A 15920-nucleotide genomic window follows, 5' to 3' on the forward strand; every position below is an offset into this window, starting at 1 on the left:
CACACCATTCTCCCATCTGTTCCCCCAAAATGCACCCTGGCTCAGGTTAGGGGAATACTGACATCAAATGTACCAGACCTATGGGAGAAATGCAACAAAAATCAGTTTTACCAAAGAGGTTATTGCTCCCCCCCAAATTATACAATGGACATATTATGGTGTCACGGATTGAATTGTGTCCCCCCAAAATATCTGTCAACTTGGCTAGGCCATGATTCTGAGTATCATGTGATTGTCCACCATTTTGTCATCTGATGTGATTTTCCTACGTGTTGTAAATTTCTACCTCTATGATGTTAATGAGGTGGGATTAGCAGCAGTTATGTTAATGGGACAGAACTGAACCTACAAGACTAGGTTATGTCTAAATCAATCTCTTTTGAGATATAAAAGAGAGAAACGAGCAGAGACAGGGGGACCTCATGCCACCAAGAAACAAGAGCCAGGAGAATAGCGCATCCTTTGGACCCAGGGTCCCTGCACTGAGAAGCTCGTCAACCAGGGAAGATTGATGAAAGGACCTTCCCCCAGAGCTGACAGAGACAGAAAACCTTCCCTGGAGCTGGCACCCTGAATTCAGACATCTTGCCTCCTATACTGTGAGAGAAAAATTTTCTGTTTGTTAAAGCCATCCACTTACGGTATTTCTGTTAAAAGCAGCACTAGATAACTAACTAGATAAAATGTAATCCCATTTGGGAATAGAGTTTTCTTTATTATGTCAATAAGGCTATATCAGTGTAGGGTGTGTTTTAAGCCAATCACTTTTGAGATATAAAAGGAGCAGTTTAGGTACAGAAGCAAGGAAGCTCAAATGGGGGAAGATCGATGCCATGCGGAGATCGCCAAGGAACTAAGAAAGAGAAACTGACAGAGCCTTCTCCTAGAGCTGGTGCTCTGAATTCAGACTTCTAGCCTCCTAAATTAGAAGAAAATAGACTTCTGTTCATTAAAGCCACCCACTTGTGGTATTTTTGTCATAGCAGCACTAAGAAACTAAGACAGTACACAATACTGAACAGTGCTCATAGGCAACTACTTAATACACATATATTTTCATGAGCAGCAAGTAAAATGTATAACTTCCAAGACATTGAGTTACACACTGGCCATATTTGCATCTTATCTTATAATACACACACCTTATGGGGGTCCAGCATTGTTTTATTAATAAGCACAAAACTTCAGATTATGTCTGGCTGTGTGTGTGTGTGTGTGTGCACGAGTCTGTTGAGAGTGTGGATTGTCATGGGGAGTGGTTCAGCAAACCGTATCTGTGACAAAACTCTGGGTTTCGGCCAGGGGTTAGCAAGTTCTTTCTGTAAAAGAAGGGTCAGAGGGTAAATGTTTTAGGTTTTGTGGGCTGAGTACTCAGTTGAGCAACTACTCCACTCTGCTGCTGTGACACAAAAGCATCCATAGATAATACATAAAAGAGTGACTGTAGCGGAGTGAGTGGTGGCCTCCAAAAGGTATGTTCACCTAGGACCTGTGAATGTGATCGTATTTGGGAAAAGTATTTTGCGAATGTAATTAAGGTAAGGATCTCGAGATGAGGTCATCCTGGATTATCCGAAACCAAAAAACCAAACCTGTTGCCGTTGAGTCGATTCTGACTCATAGCGACCCTGTAGGACAGAGTAGAACTGCCCCATAGGGTTTCCAATGAGCGCCTGGTGGATCCAAACTGCCAACCTTTTGGTTAGCAGCCATAGCTCTTAACCACTATGCCACCAGGGTTTCCAGGTGGGTCCTAAATTCCATGGCAAATGTCCTTATAAGAGACAGAAGAGGAAAAGACACACAGAAAAGAAGGTCATGTGAAGATGGAGGCAGAGATTGGCATGATGCAGTCACAAGTAATGTTGACAGCTACCAGGAGGTGGAAGAGGCGAGGAAGGATTCTCCCCAGACCCTTCTGAGGGAATGTGTCCCTGTGGACACCTTGGTTTCAGACTTCTGACCTCCAGAACTATGAGAGAACAAATTTCTGTTGTTTTTAGCTACCTGGTTTGTGACAATTTGTTAGGGTGGCCACAGGAGACTAATAAAATGGGTGTAGCTGAGTTCCAATAAAACTTTATTTCCAAAAAGAGGATTTGGTCCAGGGACCATAATTTGCTGACTCCTGGTTTAGACCAACAAGAAAATGGAACAGGTCAGCCTGCTAAAAGCAAGCTGATGTATACTTACTCAGACCCTCCCAAGGCCCGGAGGTGCATAAATACGTGGGATGGGGATTTTGAAAGTGCTTGAAGGTTAATTTTCAAGATAGAGAAGAAGAAACGGGGGCTTACCGTTCCTTATTATAAGATCCAGACTAAGGTTTATGATCAATTAATAAGACAAGAAGAAAATACACTCCCAATCTTGGAGGCCAACCGGAAGGGTACACTAATTTGACTTTCTGGAATGATTTTGGGGACACTGAAGGATGTGAGCTGGGCACTGGGGTCTATACTGTGGCCCAGTTTCCTACAGAGCAGGGGTGGGAGGACAGAATGGTCTAGAGCTAAACTGGCCTCATCAGCCTCTTTCCACTCTACATTTCTTGGGTCTTATGGGAGAGATCCTACAGAGAGGACAGGGTTTTCAGCCATTAGAGGTTGCTGTAAATCCTGGGTTGCTTAGTTCTACAGGCTTCTTTTTGAATTATGCCATCCCCCTTGCATGTTCATTCTTTCTCTCTTTCTCTCTCTGAGAGTGAGGAGAGATATTTGGAACATGTGCCCTCACCATCATTCTTGTTGTAGAACTGGAAGAAATTACTGAGAGGGCAAAGCTTCGTTCTTTCCCCATGGTAATGACAATTTTTGTAACCAAATTTTTGCCTTTCGAAGTTTTATTAAATATCACATATAGTGGGTCTCATTATCAATTGAACAGAGCTGAGGGCCCTCATTCTTGTAACTATTTTTAGGATGAAAGGTTTGGTTTTCTTCACACATCTGTACAATTTTAACAGTCCATGGGAAAAGGTTTTTATTTTCGAGATTAATGCTAAGATTTGAAAATAAAAAGACGAAACTGATTTTCCAGTGAGAAAGAATTCTGTCAAATTGCTGAACTGCTCTTCAGAATGTTAAAGGTCAGTGCTAAATTGCTCTGAATCTCCCAGCTCAATGAGAACATGAGGTCATAGAAATACTCACCAAACCCATCCCGCACTAACTACCTCCTTTTCCCCTTTCCTTTTCTCTATTTTTTTTTCTATCAATTTTTAACCAATTCTGTCTCTCAGGGTCTTTTTTTTTGCTGCGTGTTCTGGCTTCCTTTCCTGTTTGTGTTTCTGCCACCTTCATTCTTGATTTTCCTACCACCATTTTTTTTTCACTGCCAATTATTGAAGTGTTGGGCATTGTTTTAGGTGCTGCACATGGAATTTTTCTAACCCTTACCTTGCAAGGTAGGTTGTTAATTCCCATTTTACAGATGAGAAAACCCAAGCTTAGAGACCTTAAAGTAAAAACTGATACTCAAGGTCCAACGCTAGTTAGTGTCAGGGCTGGATTAAATCTTAGACTTATCTAACTCAGAAATCAAAGCTGGCTTCTACTATGCCTCCTCCATCTCTCTTTTCCTCTCTTACTTCCTTTTTCCAATGACTGTGATCGCTTTCACTTAACCAGTCATCATAATAAACTGTGTGTATATGTACCTACATATGACAATACTTTTATGGAAAAAAGATTTGTGTTTTGTGCTAAGTTTAAAAGTGAGACAATTTCCCTTCCCCTATTTTTCCTTATTTTTTTTTTCTCTCAGAAACAAAGACAAGAAAATTTGTTCTTAAAATTTCCCTTCCTTTAAAAAAAATCTGTGGGACACTGATTATCATTTTTTCATGGGTCAGTGCTTCTGGCTTAAATAAAACTCCCCCCTCTTTGCCATTCATCAGCCACATTTATTAAGTGTCCCCTATAGATAGAAGAGGAAACCCTGGTGGCGTAGTGGTTAAGTGCTATGGCTGCTAAACAAAAGGTCAGCAGTTCGAATCCACCAGGCGCTCCTTGGAAACTCTTTGGGACAGTACTATACTGTCCTATAGGGTCGCTATGAGTTGGAATCCACTCGACCGCAACTGGGTTTTTTTTTTAAATAGATAGAAGAAGATGTTCAAACACTGAAAAAAAAATAACCCCCAAAAAACCCCAAAGCAAATAAAAACTACCCCCTCGAAGAAACCATCTATTTAATCAATGGTGTGGCCCTCCCTGTCCTCATTTTGGGTTATTTTGTCAAGTGGCTGAAGCAAATTATTTAATGTCTTTGCCATCTTGATGCTCCTGCTGCCAAGGCAAGATGGCTGCCGGTGCAGAGGAATTCCCTTCTAAATCACCCAAGTTCAAGTGCTAGGTGATACCTACCTTCTCCTGTTACAAGGATCTTGGAAGAAGGTCTGGCTGCAGGGCTCCCAGGTGTCCTAGTGTCAGGCACATTAAGGAGAGGCCAGCCCTAAATCAGGGGGCTCACAGACTCCTATGAGTGTATTCCATCTTAGGTCTCTGTGTCTTGACCTCTCTAAGAGTGAGGCAATACAATCTCAGCTAGAAAGACTGCTGCTTTCTCCCTTCACCAGAATAAATAGCACAGCCTCTGGAAGTTAGCACACCAGCATTTCTGAGGAGATGGGAAGTCAGCGTTTCCACTTTTTAAAATTCACCATATCAGGAGAAGTATTGGCAGGTTTTTGCGTTAAATTTGGGCAATAGATTTTTTGTGGGTGCAATTTTAATTTTTTTAAAACCATCCTTGTTATTGTTTTCTGTTGGGGCGTGGGAGGGTGGTCATTGCTTCATTGATTTAGGAGAAAATACCTGTTTCCTGGGTCCCTGCATTGTTTTTCTTGTTGGCCATGTTAAATATGGACCTCCTGGAATCTACAAGTAGCCGGTAGTATCCAGCTGTCAGGCAGGCCAGGTTCATGGCATCTGACGATTCCATCAGGAGCGTGATGGGCTAAACAAAAGAGAACGTTTTTGTTAAAGCCATCCATCCATCCCTAATAACCTCCCTCAAATGTCAACAGCTGCATTTATGCTTATGAAATGTAAACAAAGGAAGTTAGTGGGCAAACGATTCATTGGAGAACCACAAATGGGGATTAAACGTCAGACAATAACACAGAAAAACATTTAGGAGACGCCATTTTGAAAGCCTGGCCTTTCGAATCTCTTTCAAGTCATACTGGAACTACAAAACCAAAACCAAACAAAACATTTCCTAATTTCCAAATAGCTAGCATTTTAAAGAGTGATAGTTAAAGAGTCAGTTACCAGATTTGAACTCGTAATCTGAAAATGATAGGAAGATTAAGGTTGGAGCTCATGGTGAAAATTATTGCTGAAGTAAAAATCAAGTGGAAATTGCTGCTGTGACTAACGAAAAGTGTCAAAGTAGTACAGAAAGAAGATGTTTCTAAAATAATTGTAAATTCACAGGAGGGTAAAACAGAGATGGGCATTGAGAAAAGGCCTTGTTAAAACTTTCTGGAAACATGGGGTCATCATATAATTGGACATGGATCTTAAGCGTACGGGGAAGGAAGTGTTTGATTGAAGCCATTATTTCCATTCAATTAGGAAGAGTGGACTAGCTGGTATGATCTTGCTGAAAAAGAGAGAAAGTGAGGGAGAAATAAGGGAACAAAAAAGGACAGACACCAAGAGAGGCACAGAGACTGTGAGGTGACAGGCCTCTTGTTTTCGTTCCCAGGTGGAGGGCACTGACCAAGTTCAACACCCCACCTGGTGGAATCTGATTCCTATCCAAAGCCCTGTACTAATTATTGAGCTGCTTTTTCCTCCCACTTTAACAGAGGTCTACCCTTGGGTACCAAGCCTCTCTAGCACCACACACTTAGTGGTGCAGCCATCCAGAGTCCTCACATAAAGGCAAGAAACTACCAGGTCTCGCCACTCATTTCTGTTTGGGACAGATTACCCCATTATTGACTGCATCCAATTCATCCTTTCTTCTGCCCCTTTCCCATGATGGGCTACTTCTCTCAGCATCTTTGGTTATAGACTTGGTGAGGTGGTTCAAGTCTGTTCTCTCATCTTCAGCTTGCTGTGAGGTCAACTTTAGGGCCCCTGGATTCAGCCCATGACATCCCATGGGCCACTGTTAAGATTTCTGAGCTCCACTTTCTCTCATGATTCGTCTCTTCCTGATACAGAGCATAGTCATGCTTTCTAGAAAATCTTTCTAATACCCTCTATTATTCTTAATCCACTCCTCTCATACCACCCTGGTGGGGGAGAGGGAGACGTGGCTCCCTCCCAGCTGATGTCTCCTTTGTGGAGTCACCATCTCCCTTCTGATCCAGTGCCTTTTCTCCTGGATGCTAGTAGAAACATTAGCATACATTAATATAGCAAAAATCCAATGACTCCTCTATTCCTGGGGAAGAAGGTATGGACAGGAGACCAGCATCATCTCCAGTCAACTTCTGATTTGGGTGGAGAGTTTTGTCCTTTGTGGAAAAGTACAGATGGTTGTTTTAAATGGAACAATGTTTAAATGGAGTGCCCATGACATTCAGAGCTGATGACATACAGGCCATCAAGTCAATTCCAACTCATGGCAGCACCATGTGTGTCAGAGTAGAACTGTGCTCCATAGAGTTTTCAGTGACTGGTTATCCTGAAGTAGATTGCCAGGCCCTTTTCCCAAGGCACCTCTGAATGGACTTGAACCTCCAACCTTTCAGTTAGCAGCTGAGCCCATTAACCATTTGCATCACCCAGGGACTCCAGATGAGACAATACACTAAAATAATCTCCTTTTGCTGAAGGATAAAGACATATGAACCAAACCTAACAAAAGGGAATAGGAATTCTAAAGATAGTTGGGAAAAATTTCTCTGACTCTGTAGATATGATTCTTATATTCTAGAAAGTTAGATGGAAAAAATCTCTCCTATTCTATATATACACAAGTATTCTAGAGCCAGAACGGACCTTAGAAATGATCAAGCTTACCTTCTCATGTGTAGATGAAGAAACTGAGCCCAGAGAAGTACAGTAACTTGTTGAGAAACCACACATCTATTTAGTAAGGACTAGAGAGCCCTCAGGCCTGAGTTGGGTGCATTTTTTTCTGTACCGCATCTCATATATGATGCTTTACAACCCTTGCAATTTTACGTGCATTGTGAACATCGGCAGCGTTGTCAGAAACGAGCTGTTCAAATCAAGGTCATGTGTTAATACCCAAAAGACTTACCTTCACATCTAGCACATGGAGCTCTACCCTCACCAAGTTCTCCTCTTCGGTAAACATTTCGATCCTGTTGACATGGCTGAAGTCAGCTAAAAGTGCCACCAGATTAGTTTTGGTGTTGATGACGTGGCTTATGCCATACCGGGGCCCAACCAGGAGAGTTACTTCTGAGCGCTTCTCTGCCTGCTGAGAAAAGGATGTTGACAAAACATAAGCATACTAGACCTCTGAGGCACCATGAAAGTTGACCTCGAGAGCCTGTTTTTATATGATGACATTTTGTTGATAAAGTATTTCTGGGTTATATTATACTGTTGTTGTTGTTGGGTACTGTCAAGTGGATTCTGACTCATAGAGACCCTATAGGACAGAGTAGAACTGCCCCATAATGTTTCCTAGGCTATAATCTTTACAGGAACAGACCACCAGGTCTTTTCTCCCACAGAGCTGCTGGGTGGATTTGAACCACTGACCTTTAGGTTAGCAGCTGAGCACTTAACCATTGTGTCACCAGGGCTCCTGCTATATTGTACTAAATCATCCAATTAGAAGACCCAGGTGTATGACCGCATCGAGGCTATGATAAATCATGAATAATGTAGAAAGTTAGTGCTATCATAGCACAGTATATTTATAATCATGAGAGGCTCTTGGAAATGAGTTTTATTTTTGTTTTTTAATGTGAAATCATTTTTGACTCAATGACTTAAAAGAAGGCCATTGTTAGAGTCCTTTGATTCTCTTGGTTCTTCACATTTCTTTTTCTAGGGCATTCAGCAGTGGCGCTATCTAGTTTTAACATTTCTTCTGATATTTTCAGACTGTGGTGAAGTCGATTAGAAACGAAGGCTGGAAAAGATTCACAGCTGATTTGCTCTTGTCATCAGAGGCAGCTCAACCCAAGCAGCCTATGCAGTGACATTTTGCAGGCCTCCGTAGCTTCCGAGAAAAAGCAAGACAGCGAAATTACCACTAACGTTGCCTTGAACACACGGCCCCCATATAATCGAAGGTCACTGAGGAACTTGAGGTAATGGACCTTGGCTTGCAGTGCAGAGAGCTGAGGAGAGAAAAGAAACCTCAGGTGTTAACTCCATTGGGTGCCATCGGGCTGGAGACCAGCTGAAAACCAGGCCAAAAGAGAAGGATGATTCCATTGCAGAAGAGATGGGGTGTGACAAGGGCCCTTCATTAGGAACGGAAGTAAATTGCTACGTATTTGGTTTCCTGATGAAGGGCTACAACATGACAGCAAGATTAAAATCGTAGTTATTTGGGGAACTCTATGGAGGACTCCTAAGTATGGATGCCAGGCCAAGACACTTGACAACCAGGAACAAGAATATAAAATGCTCCACGGAAACAGCCGCTCCTTGGGACATTTCAAGAGGTGACTGGCACTTTCCCATTGCAATCAGGGACAAAGGTAGGCTTTACACAACTCCCACAGCAGGAGGACTCACCTGTACGCAGAGATTATGGGAGCTGTTTTGAACACTAACACCTGCCATCTATGGAAAAGCCTTTCAACAGGCCCTTATACTTCCTTCTCCTCTCAAGTCTTTGCAAGTTTTCAAGAAAAATGAGCTTTCTGAGCTCCGATCATTGTGGACACGTTTGAACTTGCCATAGAAGTCCCTGTTTTATGAATTCAACTCTGAGAGGCTATTGAATTTCATGAATGATTTACAAATATCATTACATCCAGATAAAATTATCTCCTACATCATTAAAAAAGTGTGCTTGGTTAAAAAGAAACTTTGCCCATGTTTCATATTGAATGTGCCAGGAATGTTTATTAGGGGCAAACATTTCCAAGAAGGTGTAGATCTCCATTAAGTAGCACTGACTGTAAAATGCTGTCTCCAATGGCAGGTGAGTTGCCAACTCATTTGTTAACTGCACCCAAATGTACTGGCCTTTCTGTCATTGTTATTTAGCACCGCTCGTTCAACCATTGTTGTTAGTTGCTGTCTAGTCGGCTCCGACTCATGGTGACCCCATGTATAACAGAACGAAAAGTCGTCCACCCTATTTCTTTGAAAAACCCAAAGGATTTTGCAAACTGATTTGAAAGCAAACTATTCACTTGGTTAGAAAATGCGATCTTTATAGAAGGGCAGTGATAGAAAAAGAGAGAGAGAGAGAGATTTTAAAGCAGTTATCCAAATTATTACAAGACCAGCAGCCCAGGCTTGAACAAAATCACAAGTCATTTACAAGAAATTAGCCTATGGGTAAATAAGAAAGGGAATTAAAAAAATTCTCGATCCATGACTGCTCACTGTGATTCCAGGCATCATCCCCATGAAACTGGGAAGTCAAAGATGGCTGACAGTGTGTTGAACCTGATGACACGATAACAAAAGAAAGGCCATGGGGGTGAGGAGGAAATGCAAATAAGCCAGTTAGGATGACTTAAAATCTGACACCAAGACCACAGAATTATCCACATAAACAGTGAGTTGTATTACAATCCCAAAGGCCCCCATGGCTAATATCAATTGAAAAGTGTTCTTGGATTGTGAGGCATCCAAGTTTATAAGTCCAGTATTTTAAAGCTCATTCTCTTTCTGCTTCCCGAAATGCTTTGCTTTTCATTATCTATAAACCATACATACCTTTCTCTTCTGACCAACGGTGTATTTTAAAATGTTCTTTGCGTTTCTTGTACTTAATTTTAAAAAAGGAGATTTTAGCTCTCATAATGGTGAGTGAAAGAAATAATTTGATCTTCCCTGCAAAAGTGTGAATTAATTCAGTGGTTCTCAACCAGGGGTGACTTTGTCTCCCAGGGGACATTTGGCAATGCCTGGAGATGTTTTTGTTGGTCGAAACTGGCAGGGTGCTAACTGCTATCTAGTGGATAAAGACCAGGGATGCGGCTAAACATCCTAAAATACACAGGAAAACCCCCACTAAAAAGAATGATCTGACCCCAAATGTCACTAGTACCGAGGCTAAGTAAGAAACCCTGGTTTAATTAATGTGGCATCTCATCTGCACGGACCTTTTAGTGGCTTCTGTGCATTTAAGCTAGCCTGAATGGCAACTGAGAGCACGGTAACCAAAAAAAACCCAAACCCGTTGCCGTCCAGTTGATGCCGACTCATAGCAACCCTCTAGGACAGAGTAGAACTGTCCCATAGATTTTCCAAGGAGTGGCTGGCGGATTCCAACTGAGGACCTTTTGGTTAGCAGCCTAAGCTCTTAACCACCGCATCACCAGGGCTCTGAGAGCATGATGGAAGTGTAGAAATATCTTGCAACTCTCTCCTCGAATCACAAAGTCTTGAAGGCTACATGGCATTCTCCTACTTGCACATAAACACACGTATGCCCAGTACAATAAGGAGTCTATAGCTTGCAAGATGTTTCTGTAAGGATACTTATTTTTCATTAGTCTTAGAAACGTTAATAATTTTAAAAAGTTATACAGCGTTTAACTGCTTCTGGAAATACAGTGTTAAGTATTTTATCCACAGGCTAATTTTAAACATTTTTAAAATGCATGCAAGTCTCTTTCTTTAACATCTATTTTCTATTAAGATGCAAATGCGATACCTTTTTACCCGGTGGTACCAAGTTTTGATTTGCTTTGACAAGGTGTGAAAGTGCTTTCTTTATGTTCTTCTCTTTCATGCTTTGCAGCACAGCAGAAGGAAGGAAAGTCTCCAATCCCCATTCTTTTCTGCAATAAAGAGTGCATCTTTAATTTCACATTTTGTGATGATTAGTTATCTAAGACAAAATGGTGCTCTGATGTTTGTTGGAACGAATGAACCCTTGGTAAGGCAGGGAACGCAGACAAGTCCCCAATTAGGGAAGCAACTTTTAATTTACACTAAGAAAACATATTATTTGATCATTAATAAATATGTTTGCATGTAAAAAGAAATATATTCCTCACTCTCCTGAGAGAATGCTAACGAGGCATTTGGGACCAATGGAAATTGAAGAGACAATCGGTTTGTCAAACCTACCTCTGAGTCTCTTATGATTTATACACCTATCTAAGTTTGTATTTCTGACACCAATTTCTCTTCACCCCTTTGTTTATGCCCATTCTCATCTCTCCCTGTTCCTGTGTTTCTGCCCATACACTGTCTTTCTCTCTTCTCTAAAAGGGGAGATGTAACTCCTTTGTGCTACCAAATCATTCTTCTTTCTCCCCCTCCTTCTTCAATGCCTCTTCCCTTTCTTCCCAGCCAGTTCATGTCTGTCTAAGTCCTTTCATCAACATTTCTTGGGACAAATGCTTGGGGATGGTGGTGCTTCTGAAGTGGAGTCAATAGTATGGTTCATGACCCTACAGTATGGCTGGTACTGACAGAGATGCAAACATCACTCATAGGTGTGGCCATATAAGAAAAAAACCAACAAATATGGCTGGGTTGATATATTTTTCCAAGAGTGCCTGTCCCCAGCAATAACTACTATGCTACTATGCTAACAAGGTTACATATTTTGAATTCTAGAAAATCTGTCCTTGTTCATCATGTACCCAACCAATGTCTTCCAAATTATCTTGACCTTCAAGAAGATTCTGGTTATTTCTCCTTTTCCAGGTCCTCTCCAAAGAAGGGCAGGCAGCCGTTCTCCCCCTACTTGACCATTGATGTTCTTCTTCAGTAGTTAAGATGATGTTTTCCACGATCACTATGTTTTCTCTTTCTCCTCACTCATTCTTACGGTCTCTACCCCTCATTTGGCACTCCTCGTGGGCTACTTTGTAATTCTACTTGTATCATCGTTTTAAATCATGACTTCCCATTGCTGTATGTGTTGTCTTTATAACTAGATCATAAGTTCCTCAGTGGTCAGGATGCTAATTTATACATATTAGCATTTTCTATTGCGCTAGTGTCAATACATATACTTAATTAATATCTGTTGAGTAAATAAATTTAGTAATGAGAACAACATCATAGGCCCTGCAAGATTCTTAGTCAAGCTAGTTACCTCTGATAGGGTTTGTGTGTGTGTGTGTAGTAAATATATCTGTAAGAGAACATTTGTTATTTCAACGTTTTTCACATGTACAGTGAGTGACATTAACTTATGTTCATCATATTGTACATCTGATAGGGTTTTGACTGTATCATAGTCAACCTGGTAGAATGTGGGTACAGAGGGTAGGAAGGGAAATGCATTTTAATTGTCAGGTATTTGGCTTGCGTTGCAGGGCCACTTTTTCAAGTGCCAGGATTAAGTAAGTGGTGATTGCTTTAGGGCATTCAATCACGTGCCAATGAAAAGCACGAAGACTGGGAGACAGAGCGAAGGCAGGGCAAACTGCTTTTTCTAAGAAGAGGTGATCTTCCCTGACCAAAGAGGGATACCGATGCTGTTAAATGGGGTATCCAGCAAGAGAAGATATTTGCATCTTCCACACAATGTGCGATTCACAAAGTTTAATTGTATGGCATCCTTTTCCACTAATTCACGGTTCTTTACTGCAAATACCTTCCTTCTGCTTGGAGACTGAGCACACCACTTTTTATACTGCGTTTTGATCGCATAAAAGTTGTCTCAGGCTACACAGACCACTTTCCAAACACAAGTGCTTCAACCAATCACACAAACAATAGGGCAATGTGGAGTCACCTTGCCTGGGTTAGAATCTTGATCCCTCTAGTTAATAGCTGTGTGACTTGGGTAAGTTACTTAATCCTCTTGTGCCTCAGTTTATGCATCTGTAAAACAGAGCTACGATGCTACTTATCTCATAGGGGTGTTGTAAGAACTAAATAGGCCAGTGTCTGAAAAGCACGTAGACCTACACTTAGCTTAGAACCAAGTCCCTTTTGGAATTTAAAAAATGTACACTTCATTTTAAATATGACTCCCATCACAACCACAACTCTCTAAAGGTGGATTCGGTAAGAAATGAATGTAAAAGCCACCTGAAATGAACATGATATTCATAAAATTTGCTTCTGGTTTACAAATACCCCACCACGAACAAGATCGACAGTAAATTCTGGCAGATGGTGCTGAGAGTCAACACTTACTCAATGTATTTGAGAGAGATTTTCTGTGTCTGCTTGGTGGTAACGGTGGCAATGTACATCTGTAACGCTGCCAGCCGCAGGGCAATGTCATATTTCAGCTCTGGCCCAAATCGCTCCTGAACAACGTCGTTGCAGCTCTGTGAAGAGACCAGCAGAGGGCGCAGCAAGTCAAAGAATAGGCTGGTGCCGCGCTGCCTTAGAGGAACAGGTGACAAGCATTTTCCCCAATGTTTCAACCTTCCCTTCAAAGGCAAGGAGGCTAAATGTGGAAATGTTTCCACTCTGCTCCTTGGAACGAGTCAGTATTTAAATGCACGCACAAACACAGGGACCACACAAAACATTTAACATTCATCCACGAGCTGCTGTTTAAATATTTAGCTTTTCATAAAAATAATTAGGAATTTGGGTATAAGATTTGCAAACACAGGTGCCGCAACTGAACACGAACACACAGACTATTGATAGCACGACGTGGCTCCTGCTGTTAGGCTGCTGGGGTTGGACTTCTGGGTTCAAATACCCTTCCTCCACTTCATAGGGATATGACCTTGAGCAAGTCCTTTAATTGTTCTGTGTCTCAGTTTCCTCTTCTGTAAAACAGGGATAATACTGAATGGACTGCCAGGAGAACAAACAAATCTGTTGTGGAAGAAGTACAGCCAGAATGCTCCTTAGAAGAGAGGATAGTGAGATTTCATCTCACGTACCTTGGACATGTTATCATCAGGAGGAACCAGTCCCTGGAGAAGGACATCATACTTGGTAAAGTATAGGCTCAGTGAAAAAGAGGAAGACCCTCAACAAGATGGACTGACACAGTGGCTGCAATAATGGGCTCAAACACAGCAATGATTGTGAGGATGGCGCAGGACCAGGTACGGCTTCGTTCTGTTGTGAATGGGGTCGCTATGAGTCGGAACTGACTTGACGGCACCTAACAACAACAACAACAACAATTCATAGGGTCCGTGCTGAGGATTAAACAAGTTAATAATGTAAAGCCTTTAGAACGCTACCTGATGAGTTGTAAGCACTTGATACATGTTAGTGCTGTCAGCATCAGCATCATTATCCTCCTCCTTCTCCTTCTTCTCCTCCTCCTCGTTGTCATACAGAGAAGCTTCCAGGAGGCAGAATTAGCAAGGCAATGCAGCACAGCAGCCCTGGAGTCGCACCCACCCACTTCAGAGTCCTGGCTTTGCCCGTTGCTACCTGTGTACCCAACCTTAGACCAGTTTACTTTCACTCCTGCAGCCTCAGTTTACTCATCTCTACAATGGGGATTCACATGAACTACCTCACTGGAGTAATGGGAGGACTGGACAAGATGTACATGAAGCGTTGTATCACAGTGCTCGGGACACTCGATAAATGGTAGCTATTGAAACCCTCTGTTCATTCCAATGGCTTCTGCCCCTGCTTCTTCAAATGCGGGGCTTTGAGAGAGTCATTCCTGTCTCGGCCTTAGTTTGTTCATCTGTAAAAGGGTCAGCAAAAAAGAGGAAGACCCTTGACAAGATGAATTGACACAATGGCTGCAACAGTGGGCTTAAACACAGCAATGATTGTGAGGACGGCAGTGTTTCGTTCTGTTGTACATGGGGTATCTAAGAGCCGGAACTGAGTCGACAGCACCTAACGACAACAACAAAAGGGAGACACCTACCTCAGAAGGTTTGTTGTGAGGCTCAACAGAGTAGATAAGGGTGCCTCCAAAAATGTGAAGTCCTTCCTACATGAACACAGGGGTCGGTCTGAGAGTAGTGTTCTCATCCACTCATGGGCACAAAGCTCGGAGCTGAACATGGGCAGGAAGCGTATCCTGTACGTGTGTTTGCTTAGCGTTGGTATGGGAGACTGACTCTCAGGCTACAAAATATGATACTTAGTCCCTCTCTCCCTTTCTTCTTTCTTTTATTCCTTGCCTTGTCCCAAGAAGATTTCAAATGGAAAACTACCTCAGGATTTGTTTGCTTCCTCTCTAAGAGAAGCACGTTTACGATCCCTTCATATGTTGCTTTTACTAAAATGGGAGCACGTGGCTCTGTTTGGCTTCTGCATACAACATTTGTCTTTTGCATCCCAGCATATGTGGTATTGGTGCTGGGCAATGCGTTGTTCTGTATCCACATGCTCTGGGTACATGTCTTTTGGCCCATGGCTTCAGAGTGAAATCACTTTCTCTGCCCTGCTATCCCTAATATGGCCTTTCACATCTGCTTCTGCTTAAAATCTTCAAACTCTCTGGATAGCACAGCATCCCTTTTTGGAAGCGGGTCTGTCACGAGGCAGCAGATGGGGCCGTCTGAGTGAGGGCAACCATTTTGTTTTGCCAGTCTTGGATTTACCAGTTATTTCCCAGTGCCCAGGGTTACCCAGAATGGGGCAACGAGAGGTTGATGGCCCAGACAGGGTCATTTATAAAGTACCATGGAAACCCTGGTGGTGTAGTGGTTAAGAGCTACAGCTGTTAACCGAAGGGTTGGCGGTTCGAATCCACCAGGTGCTCCTTGAAAACCCTATGAGGCAGTTCTACTCTGTCCTATAGGGTCGCTATGAGTTGGAATCAACTCGATGGCAAAGGGTTTGATTTTTCTTGGTGTGAGGAATGGGAGTGAGGAAACCACTCGGCAGTCTGTCAGGCCTATAGCAGGCAGTTGAGAAATCACTTTTGTGAGA

The 15920-nt window shown here is 42.3% G+C and overlaps 1 protein-coding gene across 1 annotated transcript in view; it reads right to left on the bottom strand.

Moving 5' to 3' along the window:
- The window catches only part of FRMPD4 (FERM and PDZ domain containing 4), a 604892-nt gene that overhangs the window by 7036 nt on the left and 581936 nt on the right, over positions 1-15920 (bottom strand). Inside the window, exons 10-14 of the mRNA XM_049873115.1 lie at positions 13239-13375; positions 10789-10915; positions 8195-8284; positions 7228-7410; positions 4818-4959 (exon numbers count right to left, since the gene is read on the bottom strand). Of these exons, the coding sequence (XP_049729072.1) occupies positions 4818-4959; positions 7228-7410; positions 8195-8284; positions 10789-10915; positions 13239-13375 (679 nt within the window). The remainder of the gene's footprint in view (positions 1-4817; positions 4960-7227; positions 7411-8194; positions 8285-10788; positions 10916-13238; positions 13376-15920) is intronic.

The sequence above is a fragment of the Elephas maximus genome, chromosome X, assembly GCF_024166365.1.
Source record: "Elephas maximus indicus isolate mEleMax1 chromosome X, mEleMax1 primary haplotype, whole genome shotgun sequence".
Lineage (NCBI taxonomy): Eukaryota > Metazoa > Chordata > Mammalia > Proboscidea > Elephantidae > Elephas > Elephas maximus.